The sequence below is a fragment of the Clytia hemisphaerica genome, unplaced genomic scaffold (genome assembly GCF_902728285.1).
Source record: "Clytia hemisphaerica strain Z4C2 unplaced genomic scaffold, Clytia hemisphaerica genome assembly, whole genome shotgun sequence".
NCBI classification, from domain to species: Eukaryota; Metazoa; Cnidaria; class Hydrozoa; order Leptothecata; family Clytiidae; genus Clytia; species Clytia hemisphaerica.
Genome location: NW_027104441.1, coordinates 2,155,257 through 2,179,792, shown reverse-complemented (window position 1 = coordinate 2,179,792; position 24,536 = coordinate 2,155,257). Strand labels below are relative to the sequence as shown.

Genomic DNA, 24,536 nt, shown 5'->3' with positions numbered 1-24,536 from the left:
TCAATAAATTTACAGAGCTGATGCAAGATAACTCGTTCAAAGACTTTCGAGAGCACAGGGAGTACCGATATTGGGCGATAGTCTTTGATTTTGATAGGTAGGTCGATTTTCGGAATAGGGCATACGCGAGCAATTTTCCATTGTCGAGGGAAGATTTTCTTGTCAATGCAGTTATTGATGATATTGACAAGTGGCGATGTGATGAATTCCGATATCGGTTTTACAAAACGAATAGAGATATTATCAGAGCCGCAAGAACAGTCATTTTTCAGGCTCTTTAAGATCTGACATACTTCATCATAAGTAACATGATGAATTTTAAACGCGTTTTCGTCATCTATCGTTTCGATATTATCTGGTAATGTTGATTCTTCGTTAGGTTTGCCGGTGAGTTCAGATGCTAATTTGCAATAGTAATCATTCATCTCGGATGGATGGTGCTTAATTCGGGATTTTTGATTATCCAAAACTCGATGTATTGTACTCCAAACGGCTTTTGGATCCCTCGAAGATAGGGATTTTCTGAAAAAGTTATTTTTGATTTCTTTCAGTCTCTTTTTGTACTTTTTGAGGTTTTCTTTGTAGGTGGTTTTGTCTTGTGGGTTCAACTTAGCCTGTTGACGAGAAAGTTCAAGTTGAGCTCGACAGTTTTTGATAGCTGGGTCCCTCATCCATGGCGCGATGGGGCGGGTCAGCTTCACACGTTTCAGCGGAGCATGATTTTCGATGCATTCGAGGATTAGATAGTTGAGGATATCGATTTGGTCTTCTGGATTGTCGAAAGCATAAATGGTGTTAAAGGGTGCTTGTGCTACATCATTGACATATGAGTTCATATTGAGATTTTTGTCATCACGAAGAAACTTGTAGCGAGGTTGGAATCGTTCCTTTTTAATATTCAGCAAGATGTAGGGGGTATTATGGTCACTTATCTCGTCGGTGGGCATGACATTGCTGTGGGTGACTTTGTTAGGAATATTGGTTATAATATGATCTATTAAAGTTTTATCAAGTCGTGTTGGTTTTGAGATATGCTGATAGAGGTTGTATGAGGTAAGTATTTCTTTGTAACGAGTTGTCGATTCTTTTTCTTGACCGATAAGATCAATGTTCATATCACCGGTCAGAATGATAACGCCATTCCATTTCGTGCAAATTTCAGCAATGGTGGTTTCAAATAAGTCTAACCAATGAAGCTTTTCCTTTTCCTTGAAGTTCGGTTGGTAAACGGTGACAACGAGATAAGGTGTGTTTTTGTTTCGGCCTCGGAATTCGGCAGCCAGAATTTCAAGGGATGAGTTTTTCGTTAAGTCCTAGACTAGTAAACTAGTCGTTGAAAACAGACCCATATACAAAAAATCAAGCTCCAAATAAAAAGAATCGAAGGGGTGAAGTTGCGTCTCTTTTCTGAATTTCAACGACTAGAAGCTACTTCCCTCAAAAAACGTTGTTTAATTTTACAACTTTTTTTAGGTTTTTGAGAATCCATCCAACTTTTTTGACTAAATGATATTTCATAGTAACATTGAACATGGGAACATATAAATAAATGAGCATTTCTAAAAACGCAATAAACAGAAAGAAAAATAAATGCAATCCCGCACGGGTCAGACATACAGAAATCTGTATGTCTCTCCTTCCGATTTTAGGTGAAGAAAAAAAGGCGTTGGAAGTAGCTTCTAGTCGGTTATTTTCCTTTTCTCTCACGCGCGCTGAATATTTAATTAGTGTTTACATTATTTGATTGACAGTTTTATTATAAGGTTACAAGTAATAACCGACTAGTTTACTAGTCTAGTTAAGTCCTTGCGCGGTTGAAAATGATGATAGTATTTTGCGTAAAGACCAACTCCACCACCTCGTGTTTTTCGGTGCTTGAAAATGGGTACATAACCAGCAATTTCAACATATTTCGCTTGCTCCTTGTTGTCCTGAAGCCAAGTTTCGTTGAGGGTAATAATGTCGAATTGTAGGTCCGTCAACATAGAAGAAAATTCAGTGAACGTTGAAAGAAGTGATTGATTGTTTAAGTGTGCGATGGAGGTTAGATTTCGATTATCGTTTAATAAATTTAAATGAGGATTTTCGATTATCAGTTCATCGATCGGAAGACTGTCATTCAGATCTCGTAGACTAAAAAATGGAAAGACGGACATGATACATCCCTGACATGTCCATTCCACGACGTTTCGAGATGTCATACGGTTTTGTTCTATTTTGAGAGGTTCGAACATGATGCATGGGTTAGACACAGACATTTGGTACATGTAGGCGCTTGCGATTTGTTCCAACTCCTTTATCACACTCGGTGCATTTTGGTGCTGGTCCCGGATTGAGCTCGATATCACCAGATAATACAAGATTAAAAGTTGCATCAGAGTTCGAGTAATAACTGACAGGCGATTTCATTCTCTTGATTTTCGATGGGATGTGTTTACAAAAGGTTTCATTCTTTGTAACAGCAACGTAATCAATTATCGAAGTGTGGACGAATGCATTAAGTGTAATTAAAGTCATTAAAACAATTAAGCGATTCATCTCGAAAAATAAAAAATGTTCAACTTTTTTCCGATCTGATGTATAAGAAAAAATTGTTTGTTGTGTGAGAAAAAAAATGGCCCAACTTCGATTTGAGTGTCAAATTTAAACAGTTCTATTTATCTTTATCAGGATTCCCATAACCCAGTGGGCACGAGATGTCCTCCAAGACATCCAACAAGACGCCTGGCCAGGCGTCCCGTGGATATCTGACAGACGTACTGAAATGAAAGACCTGACAGACGTCTCACTCAGGATTTGGGGGAGACGTCTCGGGGAACATGTCTTTACGACGATCCTCGAGACGTCTTAATATGGTCAGATATTTAAAAAATACGTCTGTAATACGTCTTAAAGATGTCTGAATTTCAGGTAAGATCCAGCAGTACTTGGCGATTTCGGGAAAATATGTCTTACCGACGATCCTTGAGACGTCTTAATATGGTCAGATATTTAAAAAATGCGTCTGTAATATGTCTTAAAGATGTCTGAATTTGAGGTAAGATCCAACAGTACTTTGCGATTTGACAATCAAAGAGGGCATATAATTTAAAGACAGTAGATTGACACGATGGTTTTCAAGGTTTGATAATATCTTTTTAATGTAAATAATTAAAACTTTCATATATAATTCTAGGTATCTAATATCTTTTTTATGTTAAAATACTTTACTTAAAACTTTTATAAAATATAAGTTTTGATACCGTTATTACTTCAAATGAAGGCCCGAGGCGTTTATTGACTTTTTGGATTTCAAGGTAGGCGTTTATTTAAGGATGGCTCTAAAGACGTTTTATTTGACGTAATACGTTATATACTAAAAATCTAAGGCTAAAATATGCCAACGAAGTAAAAACCCGAAGGGCTAGAAGTGAATCCTTAGTTTTTCTCAGGTAAGACAAAGTGAAGTCTTAAACTACCGATTTCTTGTGAAATTGCACTGAGTAAACCATACATAGAAGAATCGCTTCTAGCCCTTCCAGCTTTTAATTCATTCATCTATTTTTTATTTTCTTTTTTTTTCGCCCAGCGTGTGCCACCCTCGCGATCTGGAGCATCTTTTAATATTTTCTGAAGTCTGTCCTTGACAACAGCATCGTCCGCCTTGACTTTCGCGATAGTACATTCTAAGGAAAATGTGTTAAAACTTTTATAATAAATACGTTCATACATTTCAAATGGAGGATTTTCAGAAGGTAGCAAAAATTCTTAAATGTATCCATAATATAATAAGATTAGTAGGTCGATTTGTTCCAATAAGTAACTGAAAATTGTTTTTCCAGATTTCAATAATATTTCGACGTGAAATTGCCCCTCCCCTACTTGCGAAGTTTACAATGTTTTTCAGCTGCCATCGGATCTTGTTATTAACCCTTTTAACAATTTTTGAAAATACTTTCAGCTGTCAAAGTAAAACTTTGCTCTAAATAATCTGTTTAAACCAATGTTTACCTTAACGGAACTAATTTTCGCGTTTTTTGGTGTCTACCGCGATCGAAATGCACATTTTACTAGAAATCCTTGAAAACCCCTAGGAAAATGAAAGATTTAGGCAAAAAGCGAGTGTCTACAGCTAAAATTTGTTCCGCAAATGATGAAAATTTCGTACCCACTCACTGCGAAAATAAGTTCCCGCGAAAATTAGTTCCCTTAAGGTAGCCTTTTTGGGATTTTTCAGCTCCCTAAACAATTTGGGTAATTGAGAGCACACACTATCGTACTTACTTTGCAGAGCCTCCAATAAGTTGGGAAAAGTTGCCTCGAAGCCCGTTTTATTCCCCGTCCCATCCCAGTTAAGTGACGAGAGCACTTTGTTCGTTGTTAACCTAAAAAATGAAAGCAGAGTGAAATCACATTACATAAATACATAGTAACATTCGATTCTTCAATTCGGCGACATAAATCAATTATATCAAATTATAGCAAGCTGATATTCAAATACGAAAGAGAGTTGCCGGTTCTACAATCAAAATTAATCAGATGTCATCAAAGTTTCATTCATTCAGTTTATTGGAATGGGCAGACAATTCCCTAATCCGCCAGATAAAATTCTACATTGGTTAAAAAGTAAATAAACAGAAGGGCTACAAAAATAACTTACAATGCCAGCATTCTTCTTAAGATGGCCCGGGCGTCATTTCCACCAACAGTCATCAGGAGGTCAATCTGATAGCATGAATAGAAATATAAAACAGTTCCATTGTATTTATGAAAACAAATTTTCTACCTAATTTGCAGATCTTGGTCGAGAGTTATTGCAAATAAAAAAAAATAGATTGATAATATCTTCCCTTAGAAAAAGCATCAAAACAAATAACTGACGTTAGAAGCTTGATTTAAATATTTGCTAAAATCATCTGCAAACGTACCAGTTTCTCATATTCCGATTGGTTCGACAGGCTTCGCTCAAATTCGATCAATTGCTCTAGGGTATCACACCGAGCAGGCGAACTCCGTTGATAGAGTTTTTCGTTTCCATTCCATCCATCATTTTTTTTTAGATATTTCTTTATATCTAAAAGGAGCTTCACAGTCTTTCTTTGGTAATCTAAAACGAGAAAAGTTTATATTATTTGACATGAATGAATATCGTTTTGTGCAGTTATGTGGTATAAGGCATCTATCAAAGATAATCCGCTGTTAAAAGCACACAACTCTCTAATGGGTGCTTAGTCTGCAAAACTAACACTCCTCAAATCTTCCAAACTCAAGGGACAAAATAGTCACACATAAAATGTTTTTGCACAAGCTGCTGCACATAAAGCAGCATCTACTAAAAATCGTACCTGCTGTAGATAGCGGATAGCGCTCCTTATTTTTTGAGGATGACGGTCCATCTTTGTTAGAGCGTTTGCCTAAAAATAAAGAAGTCAAAAGTTGTGAATGAGATTTTCAAACTTTTCTTAGATGTAACAAACAACCTTTTGCGCTCAGTTGTGTCTATTAAACCCCCAGCAAAAGCGAAATTTCTCCTCTCCGTTTAAGGTCTGTCAAAAACATAAATCTTACGAAAACCTTTTAACAGTGGCAACCTAATATATATCTGATAACGGACTAAAGGTTATAAACAAATTATTTTTAACCTGTGTCACGGCTGCTTTCGTTAAAGCCAAGAGATTTCCGAGCATAGGGAGAATTCTTTAATGCAAGGCGTGGGGATTTTCTTGTCGAACACAAAAAGTTACTGTTGGAATCTGAGAAAAACAAGATATAATTAATCATTAACGCTTGTTTGAGTACGGATTACATTTTTTCCGGACATAACTATGATTAGGAAAACTTTAGAGCTACTGTACTATACGGAATAGAATGAGACTAAAATTCTCTAGATGTTCTACCATGGACTCATTAATTTATTTATAAGCCTTGAAAGTCTTTTACTATAAGTACCTCGACTGTCAGTTATTTGGAAGTGAGTCTCTTTTGGAGGAGTTCTTTCGGTGTCAGATGCTGAAATAAAAAAGGGAAAATTAAAAGCGTGCCATTTTCCATGTTTCAACCAAAAGTGCCTACATAGTGCCTATGAAATAATTTTCAACTGTCCCATGGTTTTCACGGTCCTGCAGAAGCCTTGGCCCGAATATTATGAAGTATCAAAAACAAAGCATTCTTTTACCTCTCCAGTAATTTTCATCTTCACCGTCCTCAGAATCTGGCACGTTGTAAGCTGAATTTGGTGGTGGATCCTCACGCCTGTCTGATTCTAGAAAATAAGGAAGAAGGTTCTTCAAATCATTGCCCTTATGAAAACAAAAGGTTTTTGATAAGCACGGGGTTTAGTATAATTTGATGCTCATAATGAAGCTTTACTGAAGCATATCAAGTTTTAACTGAAATTTACCATATGCTTATAAGAAAAATAGAGTGTAGTTGACATTTTAGAGATGCTTACTTGATCTTTTTGTAAGGGAGTCTGGTTTTCTCTTGACAGGGGATTCTGGTTCCTTGGCAAAAGAACCGACAGGCGAATATACTCCTTTATTTGGAGGTCGATCTGGATAGGATTTATCTGAAGAAAAAATAATATGAAATAATTTCTTGAAATACTATTAAAATATGCCTGATAACCAAAAAGAGTCATAAATAAAGTAGAAATTCTTAATATTTATTTATTGAAGGGGATAATTTAGACCAGAAGACTGAAAACTTTAAGGGATAGTGAGAATTTTCCCGTAAAGACAAAAATTTGCAAACGTTATTGATTAAATAAAGTATGGAGTGACATGAGAATCCTTTTAGCAATGCTTACTTTGTGATCTTTTCGTAAGGGAGTCTGGTTTTCTCTTGACAGGTGATTCTGGTGTTCCTGTTTTCTTTGCACAAGAACTGTTGGGTGAGGATCTTGCTTTCTTTGGAGGTGGATCCGGATAGGATTTATCTGAAGAAAAAATAACATGAAATTATTTCTTGAATACTCTCAAAGTATGCCTAATAACCAAAAAGAGTCATAAACAAAGTAGAAATTTTCAATATTTAGTTATGAAAGGGGATAATTTAGACTAGAAGCCTGAAGACTTTAAGGGATAGCGATAAATAGGCGATATCGGCTTAACGAAATTCTCCCCGAATGATTACCCATGTTGCATTGCACAAAAAAATTCACTAAGTCAATATTGTCTGCAAATTTTTTTGCACAATGCATCATGGGTAATCATTCGGGGAGAATTCCTAATGCCGATATCGTCTATTGCCTGAGAAGGCAAAAATTTGCAAATGTTATTGATTAAAGTAGGAAATGACATAGGAATCCTTTTAGGAATGCTTACTACTTGATTTTTTTGTAAGGGAGTCTGGTTTTCTCTTGACAGGTGATTCTGGTGATTCTGGTTTCTTTGAACAAGAACTGAAGGATCTTCCTTTCTTTGGAGGTGGATCTGGATAGGATTTATCTGGAGAAAAAAATCACATGATATCATTTCTTAAAATACTCTTATGGCCAATAACCAGAAAGAGTCATAAATCAAGTAGAAATTCTAAATACTTCTTAATACTTATGTAGTTAAGAGGGGGAAATCAAAACACTGCTTACAAGCTGTTGTCTTTTGCTGTGGATTATTTTTGTTTTTCACAGGTGAGTCATCCTGTCCACTTGAAGTGCTGTACTCAAACCAATATTGTTGGCATAGTTCGTGGCCTAAAATGGAAAAACAAATTAATAAATATAAATATAAATTTTTGATATAAGATAAGATGTGAAAAGTGACAACAAAGGAAGGGTTTTCATATTTTGTTACAAGTCTTAAATTTAGCAGCATAGACAGGCGAAGACTCTTTTTGTTATGACAGTGTAAAGGTTAAAAAGTAATTTCAACTTACTTCCTTCGACTAACTTTTTAACCAATGGATATGTTGGCCAGTTTGTGTTAATAGGTGCACAGTTATCAAACTCTTGTCTTGCGTGGATCGTTGATGACCAATAGACTAGTTTATTTTCCTCATCAATCCAATTGAAAGGAACAACAATTTGAGATTCATCTCCATTTTTTTCTATACACACAACACATGCAAATTTACCCGATGGATTTTTACCAATAGGTTCCATTGTTTTTAATCTAATTTTGCTATCAGAAGTCAATGCAAAGGAAAATATTAATAAGACTAGATATACACTATGTGACAAGCCTTATCATCTTTCTGCAAGGTTTACAGATAGAAAGTTGGACATTTTGATAGCGTATTTTAACAACAGAGTATGCACAGAAGTGTGTCAGGAAAAATAGTGGAACAGAATCTATGAATAAAATTGATATAAAATCCTTACAGCCTAAGCAATTTTTTAAGTTTAATTATCCAGTCTCTTGAATTTCTCTCTAAGAAACCTGATTAACAATTTATTAGGAATTACAAAAACTATTAAAATAGTCCTCCTCTGGATATTGCCTTCCATACAAAAAACATGAGAAGTATATCTATTTAAATCATTTATTCAACATTTATTTGACAACATTTCTCACTGATCAAAAATACGCTCCTAAACCCTCATCAAATTTAACATCATTCAGCAAGCTTATCAAAACATTGCCGGTTTCCACCGCAAGACAGACAATTTTACGTTTCATTGATGTCTTATTGATGGTGTGTCGCTCATCTTTGTTGTTGTTCATTTTGACATTTGAAAGAAAAAAAATCCCAACTGTACTTGACTGACAAGGTGGATGAACAAAATAATCCGTTAATTCATTTTTTTTGTAAACTTTACATAGGAAACTTGTACTTGACTGAATTTCCTTCACACAAACAACATCTTCGTTTTCCAATAAAAACCAGCTGTCTCTTGGGATTTTAGAAACTTTAGTTAAAATGCACTTGTATGAGGATTTTTTTCCAGCACTTTCTATTTCCGCTATTCGCTTAACAGTGGAGACAAGTGGGTTCGTTGCATTGCGTATTAATTTCTTCAAAATTTGAAGGTGGTTTTCAAATGGAAAACAAGAAACTTTATCCAAGCATACGTTAAATCTACGAGCATCATCTGGCAAATGGATTAAGCTGTGGACATTGTAGACAGTAAAGGTTTCAGTGTAATAAATAGATGCATTATCAGAAAAAAATTCCAAAAGTTCCTTTGCAAAGTTTAGATGGTGATTGCGATGATCATCATTCTCATCAAGCAAAATTCGAAGTGCTGTGACTAATGAGAGAAAATGTTTGTACGCTGGTTGTGGAAGTATGTCTCTTAGTACAACACATCCATAATACAAAAGAAAAGATCTGAACTCTGTTGCTTTAAATCTGCTCAAGTGGTCAAGTCCTCTGGGTTGTCTTGCAAATTCTGATGGCATTTTTCCTCGATAGTTTTGCAATAGCTGAGAGATGCGTGTCAACTGACCTTGTGACAAGCGACAAGTACGAGGACCTTCTTTTAAATACTGAAGAAGTCTTTTCATTACACCAAGGCAAACAAGATGCATATAATCTAGAGCAAAATCCTCTACACACTTTATTCCTGAACCGATCAATGGGCTCGGGAAATGTTGGTGATCTCCTTCATATTCAAAATTGTCAAAACTTCTATCAGTTCTTCTGGGTTCGTCAGTTGAAAGGAATACAGTCCTATTTTCAACTCTTTGTCCTTTGATAGTGCATCTCTCGCATGCAAAGTATCCTCCATGACCTTTAATACATTTCAGAAATTGCCGAGCTGGAGCATCACATGTCATACACCATAAAACTACACTGAAATGCCTATTGTCTTCAGTAAAAAAACCATTTTCTTTTAAATCCCTGTACTCATTCAAAAAATCCTCTAAAAACTCCTCTGGGCTATCTGGCTTCCCTTGGCCAGTAAATAATGAAATTACAAATGGACGGGGATACACAAACATACCCAGAATAGGCCAAAGGTCAAGCGCTGTTGATTTGAACAAAGGTATGCCGTCAGCATTTACAATTAATTTGATGGTTGGTGAATTATAATTTGGATTATCTTCCAAACATCTCGAAATTCCCCTTTTTATTCCAAGATAGATATAGCTGCCTCCACATTTTTCTTCCACAGCAACCTCCCTAGGGGTTTTCAACAGTGTACGTGAATCTTTTGGTAGATCATCGTGACCATTAAGATGCAATATTTTCAATAACTCTGTCACTCCACCGCGTCTGCAATCATTTTTAACAGCCCACTTTCTCAGCTGCTCAGAAAAAGGTGGATAATCATTGAAAGCAAAATTCATTTCATCCTCTGAACTGCTTTGACAATCTGCACTACTTGCTGCTTCATCTTCGTCCAAAATAGAAATATCAGATTCGTTTCCTGATACATTATTTATGTTCTGGTCAATTTGATCGTAATCATTATCACTTTGGTCCATATTGCTCGAGATTTCATCATCACTGGTTTTCAAAAACTCTTCTTCCATTCTTATCCCATCCCTCCATTTCTGTTGGTAATTAGCAGTTGTCATTTCATTTATGAAGGCCACCAGCAGAATAATTAAAGATTTCAAAATTTCTGAAAAAATAATTTATTCTAAAACTTTAGGGACTGTCCACATAAGATGTTACTTCTTTTAACAGCTTAAGAACGAAAAAGGCTCAGACTCCTCCCTCTCTACTCTATATCTTATCGGCCAAAAAATTCTTCACAGATTACACTTTTAAAGCCTTTTTTTTTTTTTTTATTGATTTTACAAGTAGTCAAGCCTTGGACATAGACATATTTTCCAAAATGGTACTCCATGCCTCTCTGCTTAATGCTCAGCAATTAAAGAAAGGATCAAGAGGGTAAGTGGAGCAATCCAGGAAGAAAGAGTGGCGCCCTACCCTACCTTTTGGTAGACAGCTATCGAAAGAGGAGCCTTCGGGAGCCTTATAGACTGTATACAATCCTTAGCAAATAAAGATTTTTAACTAATTCTAGTAGTACTAGTACATTTGTTGGTCCTAGTTGGTCAGTATATTGGAGCTTATATGCATGTTACCCTCCTCATGGTGCCTAATTCCAGTCTGAATTACCCAAATTTGGTGTAACCAATAGTTGCATACATTTACATGATTTTGCCATATCCAAACCAAACAGTATCAACCCGGGGGGGGGGGGGGTACTAGGGTTGCGAGCTGACGCCACCCGACTTTCGAACTTTGGACCCTTACCGGGAATAAAAAGGAGAAAACAAAGGAAAATTTTGGGAATTTGACCAAATTTCGATCTTTCAGGGGGTAAAAAGTTGAAATTTTCCTATTTTTCTGACCCTTACAGGGACTGAAATTTGATTTTCTGATTTTTCTGACCCTTAGCGGAACTTTGGAAGTCCAAAAAAGGTACCCTTAAGGGCGGCACATACCGTACCCTCCATTTGCCTAAGTACCCCCCGGGAGTGTCAATCAAACGATTTGAGCGCTAAATAAATTGAACGCAATTGAATACTGTAATCGCTGAATTGCAATTCCATTGTTTAGCGCAATTGAATATTATCGTCGTTATTATTGTTGTTCAATTGCTTCTAGGATGATTGCAATCATTTATGTTTGGGGGCCTTCGACATTCGACTTTCGAATTTTTTAACGGCATTTGGCCGTTATGGTTTCTGACCCCCTCCCCCCCTCTACGTTAACGGCCATCAAATTCTCTAAAGTTAAAAAATTGTCAAAAATCGATGAAACTCTAAATTTTCTCCTTCACTTTCATTGTTGTTTCGTCAGCCATCTTTAATATCGCTACGGCTTCGCTCAGTTTACATTTTAAAAATAACGGAGACAATTTCTAAACTTTTTTCCGAAAGTTGGGCGAATTAATTATCTCCGTAATCATACTCAAAAGAATAGCGGCATTTCAAAGAAAAAAGACCGACCGTCTGCGAAATTCAAGGGCAAAAGGAACACGAGACATAAACATCGGGTCGTTTGTTTTGGTTAAAATTATTCTAAAAAATAGCGAAGTGAATACTTCAGGATGCGACTTTAGCAGATCTTAGTTGATAAAAGGAGGAAAAGAAATTTTTTCGACCTTCCCTTAACGGCACATGGTCGACCCCCTCCCCCCCTTAACGGCCAAATGCCGTTAAAAAATTCGAAAGTCGAATGTCGACGGCCCCTTGATTGAGTTCAATTACATTAAATTTTATTCAAAGAAAAACCAGATCTTTCTGTTAACTCATTGTGAGGTCTTTTCTGTATTATAACATAGACATCAGAATCTTAGTCAGTTCTACAGTAGTTTTCATTGATGAAATTGATCAATATCGTAACATAATCATGGAGCTGTCTTTACTACCCAAACTGTTAAAAACATTCAATTTTCAGGATGAAAGTAGTGGAAATGTTTGATCATGTTGTAGAAAAAAATTGTTTTGACAAAAATCATATGCGAGTTAAGAAAGGTTTCCGACCACTTGCTTGGATCAGACATTCAGTTCTCAAAGAAAGAGAGCAATACATCGATCCAAGTCACGTTACCTTAATGCAAACTAAGATAACGCAGGTCAGGACACACATTTGTCAAAACTCAACACATATAATACCCATATTTTATTCGTTCAAAAGCACAAAAGTGGGGTTGTTAATACAGTAGTCCAGATATGAATCAAACAGTACTGATCTGATTTAACTTTATTAGCTATAGCTATATTTTTCCAGTTTTATTAAAATTTTGCAAAATAATAAAATATTGAACACTTAACTTGAAAATATTCAAGTGGGAAATTATGTAATAGTTCTTACCATAAACAGACACTATTGGTATGTTAAATGATGTTCGTTGAGATTAAGTTCAAACCACAAAATAGAATGAAAATACCACAAAATAGCATTAAAAAAACACAGAATTTCCTCTCACATGCTTCTTCTTGTTGGCGGACATGTGAGTGATGGTGATACGGCCAGGAGATTGGTACCGTGATTTATAAGGGCTTGTCTACATTATGGTCGTAGAAAAAATTTGTTTTTATACTTTGTTCTGCTTTCAAGATGTAAAGTAGTCTTTAAGGTTTTCCGGACACACTTACGCGCGACGTTAATCTGAAAAATATTGATTTTTCACTCTAGTAAGTGTAACCACGCCGCCGAGAATCTAAACAAAAATGGCGGATGCTGTAAACTACTTGTATTGATGATGGAAAATTCTGAAGCCTCAAAGGATCAAGATCAAAATGTTCAAAGTAAAATTATACATAAAAAGAGGTAGGTTATTTCGAAATTATAGGATAAAATACTTCATTGATATATTCCTTCGATTCTATATTCCTCAAAATTCCCCTTACAGTAAAAAGGGGAAAATGTATGGCTATTTTCTTATTTCTGTTTTTGAGCGAGTCGTCACCTTCATAACACATAGCTTTACTGATAGTTGTTCAACCACGGCAGAACACAACATGTATGTCAGTGCATTAAGAAAGTTTGTGTGCAGAGGGCCAAACACTCCAGTTGTTTTTTTTTAACTTTTGCAGGCCCATTCAGAGCATTTTGGCACCCATTTCTATGCTGCTATGACCCCTTCATTATTGTCCGGTGTTCAAAGTATTCGATCTTGACACCGAACATTGGCACCAGACATTTGGCACCAGACATTTGGCACCGGACATTTTCTGTGTCCAGTGTATAGGCGTCCCTTTCTCTCATTTACCCCACAAGTACCACCATTAATACTACAATATATTTGAAGCCTGGATGGCGTCTCAGTTGCAGAGATTTCATCTAATTTGTGATTGTTAAATGCTGAGAGATCTTATCTTAGAAGTTAAAATGCTACTTTGTTCTCGGCTGTACAATCACACCAGACATTTTGTCACACACCAGACTTTTAGATGTCTGGTGCGTCCTAATAAAGACAAAATTTGCTTTTGCCACTAAAATTCCTGATTGAATATAGTTGGACAGAATTACATATTTATATATTTTATTGTTTATTATATTAAAATTCTTATTTCCCAACATTAAAACATTTTTCTTGTGTTTTCAGAAAGAAGAGACACAAAAGAAGTGAGGCTGGCAAAAAGAAACAGAATGCCAAAACCAAAGTCAGACAAAAAGTCAGCAAAGCAAAATTCAAAGCGAAATTGGAGCTTGGCAAAAAGAATGATACTATCACAAAATTGCAGGAGAGATTAATGAAATTTTGCCGCAAAACACTGCCAAACTTATCCTCTGTCCGCACAAAAACAGTCATTGCAACAAATGTTAAGAGCCATATAAATACTACGAACTCTAGGGATTTCATAATACGAAAACTGGAAGGAATTCCAAAAGTGAATCCAAATGATTTTGACTTCATTGATTACAATGTTGGATCTGGAGTTTTTGGGTCTGTGAAGCTTGGGCGAATAAAAACTTTGAACTCCACAATTGCAGCCAAAGTGTTGGATGAAAAGACATCAAGTAAAAGTCTTCTGGCTGAGGTTGTTACTCTTCTTACGTTATCTGGAAGTCAATATTTTCCCTTTTGTTATGGGTTACTGGATGATACCGATAAACCTAAGGAACCATTAAATAAATGTATCCTTATGGAGTTTTTAGGCCAAGTTAATGGAGATATGTATTCCCCTTATCCAACCTTGGCAAAGATGGCATCTTCACGGTTGTTAAATCACACAAATATAAGACATATTTTCTCCTTAATTCTTGAAGGTGTTCAATTTCTCCACTTGAAAGGTATTTTGCATAATGATATAAAGGCTGACAATATTGTAGTATGCAAGGAACGTGTTGTTCTTATTGATTTTGGCAAAGCAACAATGATAAAATGTCCAGTGACATATAATATCAAGAAGGCAGACCAAGTGACTTATAACCTATACCACAGACATCTGGCACATGAATTGCGCAACAAAACAAATTCAAAACAAACAAAACTTACAGACATTTATTCCATTGGTTATATGTTCAAACACGTGGCAGCTACTCTACCGTACAAGCCCCTAATTGAACTAGGTAGGCACATGAAGGTGCCAGAGCCTTCACAAAGACTGAGCATAGAATCAGCATTGATTGTTTTGAGTTAAGAGTAGTACTGATACATTATGTACTTCGGGAGGGGTACTTGGTAAAAAGGGGTATGACAGGGGATGTTTCACTGGTCAGGTTACCTTCCTTCACAGTCCCAGGTAGATTACTCTTAGGTTCCAAATAAACGGGCCCCCCCGCTTGTTAATTTTTCGAAAATTTTCCAACCCCCTCGGACCTTATTAGGACCCCCCCGTTTATTAATCTCTAAGAATATTTTCAGCTGTCAAAGAGAAGGCCCCTTATTTTGCTCTAAATAGCCTAATTTTAGCCTAGTTTTACCTTATTTTTGGGTTTCAGAAGTACAATTTCCAACCCCCCCGGCAATTATGTCCCCCCCGTTTATTAAAATCTAGAAAATTTTCCAACCCCCCCCGTTTATTCGAACCCCCCTGTTTATTTGGAACCTAAGAGTACAAATACATCAAATTAGATCAATCCCTAAAAGCCTAAAAGGGTGCTTTTTATGAACAACTTTGAAAAGTGCAGCAAATTATTTTTAGTAAACTTTGGAATTTCAGTCCCATTCAGGGTTAGTTTTTTCGCAACCTTGTCGGTCCCCAGGGGTAGTAGCCTGGATTATTACAGTGTGTCCGTCAAAAAAGGAGATGGAAAATGTTTTAATGATATAAAATGTAAAAGAAAAGTATAGAGAAACTTCAAAACATCAATCTTTTTGAATGGCTTTTTATGAACACATGTAATCACATATTATTACATATGATATATATGTTATATCCCATATAAAATGATTTATGAGGATTTTTTTTCATTTGATGACCTAAACAAGTACCATACATTTGGAGGTTTTCTACTTTAACATTATATTCCTGGACCTCCGTGTTGAATCATTTTATCTTCATGTACCAGATTAGCATTTTACATAGAGGTTTTCTTCTGTAATGGAACTTTTTATTAGTTTTTACTATTTCATTTTTTATCATAAACAAAATATTTAGGGAAAATTTTTACAATCAGTTTACCTATTTTTTTCATTTTTATTAACCAACTTTGGTTAATGCAATGGATTATTTATGAGGGCAAACACTTTGTATTTTTTTATTTAAAATATCAGCTCCTATTTTACATTTTAAGCAGAACAAGAATACATTATGATGCTGATCTAGAAGTAATTACATCCTGTTTTATTATTGATAATAAACTAATAATTAAATTGAACAGTCTTACTAATTCAATGAGTTTAAAGTTATTCATGAGTGGTAGGCCCTTTGAAAGAACTAGCTACATAATGCTTTGGTGAGTTTTCATGGTCAACTCTTATTAATATTTCGACTGTCAATATTTTTCTACTATTTAAAATGTCTGGTTTGGATTTTTATAATAAGTTCCCAGATACGTCTCAAAGGTGTCGCTTTTCGAGACGTCATACTTTCGTAACGTCTCGTGAGACGTCGCTATTCGAGACGTCATACTTTCATAACGTCTCGTGAGACGTCGCTATTCGAGACGTCGTACTTCCATGTCGTCTCGTAAGACGTCACATGAAACGACGTCCCATCCCCGATGTGTAAATGATTTAATTTCGACGTCTCAATAACATCTTTAACGTGACGTCGGGCCGATGATCTGAATTCGATTTATAACCGACGTCCCAAAAACAGCTCGTGCCCACTGGGAAGTTGATCTCGATTTTTAGGTTGAAATATGTTTGAACAAACATGTACTATTAGTCCCTCAGTACTTGCTCAAAACTATCAATCTTTGAAATTTCTTCTGGGCAGATATAAAAGCGATCCAGCAGTAAAACAAACTCTCAAATCAAGAAAACAACAAATCCAGATAATCTTCAGATAAATAATTAACTCTCCATCCAAAAATATGTATACTACCAAGGCAGTTTGTTTGAAAATTTAAAACTTCAAAATCAAAAAGTCAGAGCATGACCGCACGCCACGATGCGAAAGCGTAATTTTCCAAAGTTTTTCGTAAGTTTCCAAATTTCATAAAGTCTGTCAACAAGGGTTCACACACAGACTGTTTCAAACATTATTCTGTATCAAATTGTTCTACCTGCACCAAGTTCTATAATTTTAGAACTTTGTGACTTGAGATATATTGAGTTTTTCTCTAAAATTTTGAGCTTGAATTCCCAGGACATTTCAAACAATGAAGAAGTCATAACTTTTAAAGGGTTTTAAGAATTTTTGTTTGGTTTAAAAAAAATATAATTGAAATATATACCCAAGGAATTTAAAAAGAACTATTTACAATACAAAATATAAAATTTTTTGGCAAAGGAAATTCAAAATTGGATGATTTCATTGTAGTCTATCTTCTGATCATCGTCATATCTGAAAAAATGACAATTAGACAAAGGAGATTAAGATAAACAGCTACCAGGTGATTCGGTGGCTTTTGGCGTGGTTTTCTTTTCCTTGTGAGTGCAGACATAAGGGTCGGATTTTTTACCTTCTCCAACAACAAATTCAAAAGATCATCTGCAAAGGTCCCACTTTTCATCATTTTAGTTTTCTCCTAGAGTGCAAAATTATGGGTACAACATTTATCCTTTTTTTTCCTTTTCAAAGGGTAACATTTTCGCCTTTATTCAAATTTAGTAGCGCACTCTTATGGGCACAGTTTTGGTCTTCGTTAGTTTTACATTGCTTGGTGCATAAAGTGTGGCTATTTGGTTAGAATAAAAAATAAAACTTACTCAAAGTCTGCCAACACTGTCAACTTTAACGCAGCTAGTTTTGATCACCGGGGTAGGCAATGCAAAGATATCAACCAATTGACTTTCGTAGGACGAATCGACAGGTGCTTCTGAAAAGAATAAAGAAGAAAAATTATTTTCATTGTAAAAGAAGATGTCTTTACCAAGATAAGAGAGTAAAGTACTCAAGAGAAGAAAATTCTACCCATGAAGATGTGTTTTTTGAGAGTGCTGCCAAAAGCAAATCATAAATTTTACCGTAATGAAAATTCACATAACACATTTGTAGTGGTCTAAATTTGAACCTCTGATTTTCGGTCAAAAGACATGTAAATTATGCAATTTGGTGGACTTCCTTAACCCTTTAAGTGCCACTGTCATTTTTTTCCCAAGTTTTTAAAAACAAAATCGCTAGTTCAAACTTTAAAGGCTTATACCTCCGGATAAAGAAGGAATTAGAAACTCGTTTATAGTCTGTTGGATAGCTTAGAGTCTATCCTCTTTCTTTTAAGCGCTTTCGGCGCCGCCGCCCGACTTAGATTTTAGCTGCATGGACCTGACTGAATGATAGAAAGGTGCCGAGTAGTAAAACTTCAAACTGATTCGCTGGAAGACAGAATCAAGTTAATCAGGGCCAAATTTGGAGGTTCTTCGATCACTCGTTGATAAAAATGGTCAAAAAACGGTCAAAATCTTTAAAAAATGGATTTTTGTCAAATTTTTGCATTTTTTGACATTCTAGCTTAAAATCTCACTGAAAAGACTCACTTTTGATTTTTTTTTTTGCTTGGCTGCATGAAGTCCAATCCGATACCTACGAGTTAGACCAAAAATGACGATTTCTAACTCAAACTAGGCATTACAGGAGGGCTTCGCCCCCCTAAATAGCCGCTGTCTGATATATACGACATTGGCACTTAAAGGGTTAATGGGATGACTTTCCTAAATATTTCGCTTGGCATGCATTGTTCCTTAAAATTGGCAAAGACGAACGGTATTCCAGCTGGCTATAACTAAACCTTTCAAAATACTGATAAGCATACTAAGATGAATTAACCTTTCTTTATTGGCTTGATAATCTGTCGATTGATTTTTTCCTGTGATTGGGAACTGAAATTAAAAAACGATGAAAAAAGTTAAAAGGATCTAAATTATTAGAGAAATTTCGGCCAATATATGATTTGACCAAGTTACATACTTCAATAGACATATAATTTAGAAATTTTATTAAGCCCTACGCGTTTTTTTATAAGAGCATAAGGTTCGATGGCAAAAAGAATAAGAAAAAAACTAAGAACATTTTAGACAAATGAAGGGTTAGACTGCTGGACGCAATATGCTTAAAGTATGACCCCGGGAATTTTTTCTTGTACGTAGTAGCTATTTGAAATATATAAACTTCATATTTACAGTGACTTTATAGAAGAATTATTTTGATCATCTAAACCAAAGGGGCTGCACCCTAAAAACTTTCCAAGAACCATTTCAACTTCCCTGTGAACTCTAATTATAAAAACTTCATGAACATTACCTGTTCAGCCGAAAGTCTTGAGAGTCTTTAACCTTTGGAATTTCGAGCGATCCAAAGCCACTACAAGAGACAAATATAAAACAATCATTATTTGGGCAGATTAGGAGGCTGGGAAAATGCTAAAATTCTGCAAAACTTAGTGCTTAAAAGATAATCGTTCCATCATAAATCACCAAAGACTTTTTAGGCTTTGATGAAAACAACAAATATGAACACAGCAAATAATTTTATAATCCGGTTAGTAGCTAAAAAATGGAAATTTAGGTAAAACAGAAAATCAATACAATATTTAACTTACGGCATATATTGGACATATTCCGCCGGAACAAAAAGATACCCCTTCATTTGTACGGGCTTCCTAAAAAGTGAAATCGAAACATTGTTAAAAGTAGTTAGCAACACTGCATCCACGTATGTTATCATACCTGACATTAAAACAGCTGATTCGTTCCCAGTGAGGCTTATATAAATAAAAAATATCCTTGAAGGAGTATGAAGCTCTCTGTCCTTCGAAAACATGTAATTTCAAGGGCGTTTCTGACTTTCAAATCTAATCTAAACTCGAACAGTGAAACATTCGATTCAATAAAAATTCAAGCAAATAGAGGGAACAAGAGAAATATCAAAACTCAAGAAAAAAAATTGTTTCAGTGAAAGTTTGATATTACTTACGGGATTAGCAATTTGCCTTTTGGTTGAAGTGCATTTTGTGATGATAGTTGTTTTTGGATTGGCTCAGGTCCACCACAAACTTCTCTTACGGCAGTAATTTTCCTAAAACAAGAATCACCCTTATTAGAAGTAGACCTGTTTGTTGGAGTTGTTGAGATGGTAGTTTTACCGTTTTTAAGGTTATTCATTACTTATTGACACTGTGAATTATTCCTGGGACACCATATTCTAATTCCTATCATCGATCTGAAAATGTTCCCTTGAAACTTACTGTGACGGATCGTTCATGCGCCAGTCCCGTGATTTAAATACTACTTCAGATGTATCTTTTGATTTGACAATCCTGTAAAAATAATATTGATTATTTAAACTGAGGATAACTAAAAGATTTCAGACTGTGTAACTTTAACCTAAATAGAAGAAACGTTAAGTCATTGCCCGCAAAATGTACCACCCACTTTCCGGAAAGGTGTAACGCCAGTATAATCATAACAAACGGATATATTTGCTTGAAACCAATCAACAGCGCATACAGTACGCATTTTTAAATTTTAAATCAAAAAAGTGTTTTTTATAAATTCTTACGGTTGAGGTGATTTGATAATCTGCTTTGGCTTGGAAACTCTTTTCGACGATGTGTTGACGGCTCTAAACAGAACAGAAAACATTACACATCAGGATGGTGGTTAAAATAGCTAGATACTTTTAATTTCAAATATGTTCCCTGTCTCGCAGTATTTTCGCCCCATAGTAGGGATGAAAATTTCGGATCAGGTTGACATTACAGGGCCCATGGGCACCAAGCCTATCAGTGAGAGTGACTGATACGCTTGGCGCCCAAAGGTAAATTTACTGACCCAAAGTAGACCCCGCCTAATTCTCCACCCAGTTTCACTAATACGCTTCGCACCCAAAACGCGTTAGAACCTAGACCCTTCACTGATGCGCTTCGCACCCAAAACACCTTAGAACCACACCCTTCCACTGATACGCTTCGCACCCAAAACGCGTTAGAACCTAGACCCTTCACTGATACGCTTCGCACCCAAAACATCTTAGAACCACACCCTTTCACTGATACGCTTCGCACCCAAAACGCATTAGAACCTAGACCCTTCACTGATACGCTTCGCACCCAAAACACCTTAGAACCACACCCTTCCACTGATACGCTTCGCACCCAAAACGCGTTATAGAACCTAGACCCTTCACTGATACGCTTCGCACCCAAAACACCTTAGAACCACACCCTTCCACTGATAAGCTTCGCACCCAAAACGCGTTAGAACCTAGACCCTTCACTGATACGCTTCGCACCCAAAACATCTTAGAACCACACCCTTCCACTGATACGCTTCGCACCCAAAACGCGTTAGAACCTAGACCCTTCACTGATACGCTTCGCACCCAAAACAACTTAGAACCACACCCTTCCACTGATACGCTTCGCACCCAAAACACCTTAGAACCACACCCTTCCACTGATACGCTTCGCACCCAAAACGCGTTAGAACCTAGACCCTTCACTGATACGCTTCGCACCCAAAACACCTTAGAACCACACCCTTCCACTGATACGCTTCGCACCCAAAACGCGTTAGAACCTAGACCCTTCACTGATACGCTTCGCACCCAAAACACCTTAGAACCACACCCTTCCACTGATACGCTTCGCGCCCAAAACGTTAGAACCTAGACCCTTCACTGATACGCTTCGCACCCAAAACACCTTAGAACCACACCCTTCCACTGATACGCTTCGCACCCAAAACGCGTTAGAACCTAGACCCTTCACTGATACGCTTCGCACCCAAAACACCTTAGAACCACACCCTTCCACTGATACGCTTCGCACCCAAAACGCGTTATAGAACCTAGACCCTTCACTGATACGCTTCGCACCCAAAACACCTTAGAACCACACCCTTCCACTGATACGCTTCGCACCCAAAACGCGTTAGAACCTAGACCCTTCACTGATACGCTTCGCACCCAAAACATCTTAGAACCACACCCTTCCACTGATACGCTTCGCACCCAAAACGCGTTAGAACCTAGACCCTTCACTGATACGCTTCGCACCCAAAACACCTTAGAACCACACCCTTCCACTGATACGCTTCGCACCCAAAACTTTAGAACCACACCCTTCCACTGATACGCTTCGCACCCAAAACATCTTAGAACCACACCCTTCCACTGATACGCCTAGCACCCAAAACGCCTTCGAACCACACTCTTCCACGTTTAACACTCAAAATAAAATATCAAACCCAGATCTGCCCTTTGAGAAATAATTTGTTGCACCGAAAATGAAATAGAGCCCTGACGTTCTCACTGTTCCGTGTTTCACCGAATACGAAATAGAACCGTTCCCCTTTACCCAGACTATCGGTATTAGCCCTGCAGTGATTTTGGACTTCCCATCTGATCTGAGACAAAATTCAGTCTTCAAATGCTAACAAATGTGTCAAGGGAGTGATTTACAGTTATAGTTTCAAAAGTAAAGCCTTTTTATAAGAACAATTCTATAATAATACAAGGCTGAAATTTGGCCAAAACCTAAGAACAAGTTAAAAACAATGTGAGCCTCAGATTTCAGAAATTGCTGAGAAGTACAGATTTCCATTTTAATTAATATGACAAGGACATTTAAGTCTGAAAAACTCATAAAATTCAAAACAGCCCAGCCAGAGCCATAAGTTATTGGTGTTTTATATAAAACTGTGTATCTAAGGAAACTGCTCTCATATGCTATTGTACTAATGTACACGGTTGTTTAGTAGCATCATGGAATTATTATAGACCCTGGATTAACAACTGACTGATTTTTACTGGTATCTCATGTCAAAGACTTATAACCAAAACAAGACGTCTAAGCGCATAATTATGCAAAATTATCTCATTGTTCGAACAATAAAAATAAATTTCCTTTGATCCGCACGTTAGTTGCCGACAAGATTTAAAAAAATGGCCGCCAAAACTCGAAGGCCACCAAATTTGGAACTACTTGTCCATGTAATTTTGCTAATTATGGTCTAATTATCATGAAATATGTCAACAAATTGGATTGGTTGGTTTTTGAATAATTATTCTTTGCATTTCTGCTCTTTGAACCTTGAACTTTGGCCAGAAGGAAGGAATTTCGCAAAAACAAGATGGCTGACTGGTTTCTGTGTATTTGCTATAATGACCCAAAGAATGGCTTTGAAATACTATGTTAGAGAATTTTTTGATGATTAAAAATAATTTTCTAGCATTGTAATATGACCAAACTTTAAGTCCATACCATTCTTTTTTGTGGCCTGGCTCTTTTCAGACTGGCCTGGCTCAATGTTTTTGTGCTATTTTTGTGAACTGTCAGACTGTGTTTTGTTGGAAATTAAGGTTTTCAGTTAGTTTACCTGGCTTTATGTTTGCTCAGATGAAAAGTATTCGGTTTAATATCACTCATTTGATTTCGATATAACTTTTTTCAATTTATTTAGGTGTAAAATATATCAGTATATACCTATAATATAAAAAAATATCAAAATCATCAACCATAAATTCTGTATATATCCTGCTCCTTGAAAACTCATGAAAAGGCATTTCAAAAACAGATGGGTGACTTCAAATCAAGGATATCTTCAACAGACAATATGTATCGTGATTAGAATTGAAATATATACATCTAACATCTAACGCCCAATGCTGAAAAATATTTTGTCGCAATGATGTTCTGATGATCTGGCTATTTTATTATAACACCGAATCAATTTGTCACTGGATGGATTCTTTGGATATATCTTGATATATGTGGCTTGGCTGGTTGACTTGGTAGATTAGAATTATCAACAGCGATGATGAAAAGAAATTGCTACTAACACTAACAATATTTGGAATATATCTTAAAATTTGGATAATGTATTGTTCACACTGTCACTAGAGACAGAGCTCACAGCAGGCTACAAAATGAAATTGTGAGGGTTATTGCATCAGCGTATATATGAAAATATTTGGTACCTCAACCGTAGAAAGTGGACTAAAATATACAATTGATTATACCTGGGTCATTGACTAAATAAGCGCCATCTGCCATCTCATGGACAGAATCTGAGATTTACAAAAATAACGTACATTCAATTGGCTAAAAATGGAAAGAGTATTGAAAGCTTGGATATTACTTTTAAAACAGTGTGCCATATTTTTAATTTGGCAAGACTGGTTTCTGGCAAATGAAAAAACTATTGCTTACCGTAACTTGGTCTAATGTCGACATCCCTCATCTAAATTCAACACCCTTTTCTAGAGCTGAAAATAATAGAAAGGTCGAAACTATTTTTCTTTGCTTAGTGGTAAGACTATTTTTCAATCACCAATTGCAACTTTCATATTATTCCTATCTCTAAAGAAGGGTGTCGAAATTAGAAGACGGATGTCGAGATTAGACCAACTTACAGTACAGTAGATAATCTTGAACAAATTTATATAGATGAATTCTTTGGCTAGGTAATTTTAACAAATTATAGAAAGCAAACAGAAGCAAACTATATTCTAAATTAATCAGTCAGTCATCATAATGAAATTAATTTTGAGAGGTAATTCTGGAGGTAGTTCTTAAAATTGTGAAATGCTCTGACTGTTAATACCAAAATTATTTGTTTGTGTAACTATTTTAATGTAGCGTAAGGCTCTTATTGT

The 24,536-nt window shown here is 36.1% G+C and overlaps 4 protein-coding genes across 4 annotated transcripts; 1 reads left to right on the top strand and 3 right to left on the bottom strand.

The window, feature by feature from the left end:
• Nucleotides 1-3,175: 3,175 nt before the first annotated feature.
• LOC136820902 (nucleolar and coiled-body phosphoprotein 1-like) lies at nt 3,176-8,095 on the bottom strand. Its single transcript, XM_067077139.1, has 13 exons — nt 7,855-8,095; nt 7,568-7,672; nt 7,305-7,427; nt 6,788-6,916; nt 6,431-6,547; nt 6,155-6,241; nt 5,929-5,988; nt 5,622-5,732; nt 5,325-5,393; nt 4,908-5,086; nt 4,640-4,704; nt 4,264-4,364; nt 3,176-3,665 (listed from the first exon to the last, which is right to left on the bottom strand). The coding sequence occupies exons 1-13, from the start codon at nt 8,078-8,080 to the stop codon at nt 3,538-3,540; spliced, it is 1,500 nt and encodes a 499-aa protein (XP_066933240.1). The 5' UTR covers nt 8,081-8,095; the 3' UTR covers nt 3,176-3,537.
• A 351-nt stretch (nt 8,096-8,446) lies between these two features.
• Nucleotides 8,447-12,805, bottom strand: LOC136820957 (uncharacterized). Its single transcript, XM_067077186.1, has 2 exons — nt 12,697-12,805; nt 8,447-10,489 (listed from the first exon to the last, which is right to left on the bottom strand). Exon 2 carries the CDS (start codon nt 10,440-10,442, stop codon nt 8,496-8,498), a length of 1,947 nt encoding a protein of 648 aa, XP_066933287.1. The 5' UTR covers nt 10,443-10,489; nt 12,697-12,805; the 3' UTR covers nt 8,447-8,495.
• Nucleotides 12,806-13,041: 236 nt separating this feature from the next.
• LOC136820958 (casein kinase I-like) lies at nt 13,042-16,068 on the top strand. The gene is made up of 2 exons (XM_067077187.1): nt 13,042-13,155; nt 13,934-16,068. Exons 1-2 carry the CDS (start codon nt 13,085-13,087, stop codon nt 14,970-14,972), a joined length of 1,110 nt encoding a protein of 369 aa, XP_066933288.1. The 5' UTR covers nt 13,042-13,084; the 3' UTR covers nt 14,973-16,068.
• A 1,063-nt stretch (nt 16,069-17,131) lies between these two features.
• Nucleotides 17,132-23,490, bottom strand: LOC136820931 (uncharacterized). Its single transcript, XM_067077167.1, has 9 exons — nt 23,258-23,490; nt 20,439-20,501; nt 20,125-20,196; nt 19,854-19,955; nt 19,480-19,539; nt 19,182-19,241; nt 18,708-18,760; nt 17,651-17,760; nt 17,132-17,285 (listed from the first exon to the last, which is right to left on the bottom strand). Exons 1-8 carry the CDS (start codon nt 23,305-23,307, stop codon nt 17,651-17,653), a joined length of 570 nt encoding a protein of 189 aa, XP_066933268.1. The 5' UTR covers nt 23,308-23,490; the 3' UTR covers nt 17,132-17,285.
• Nucleotides 23,491-24,536: the final 1,046 nt, after the last annotated feature.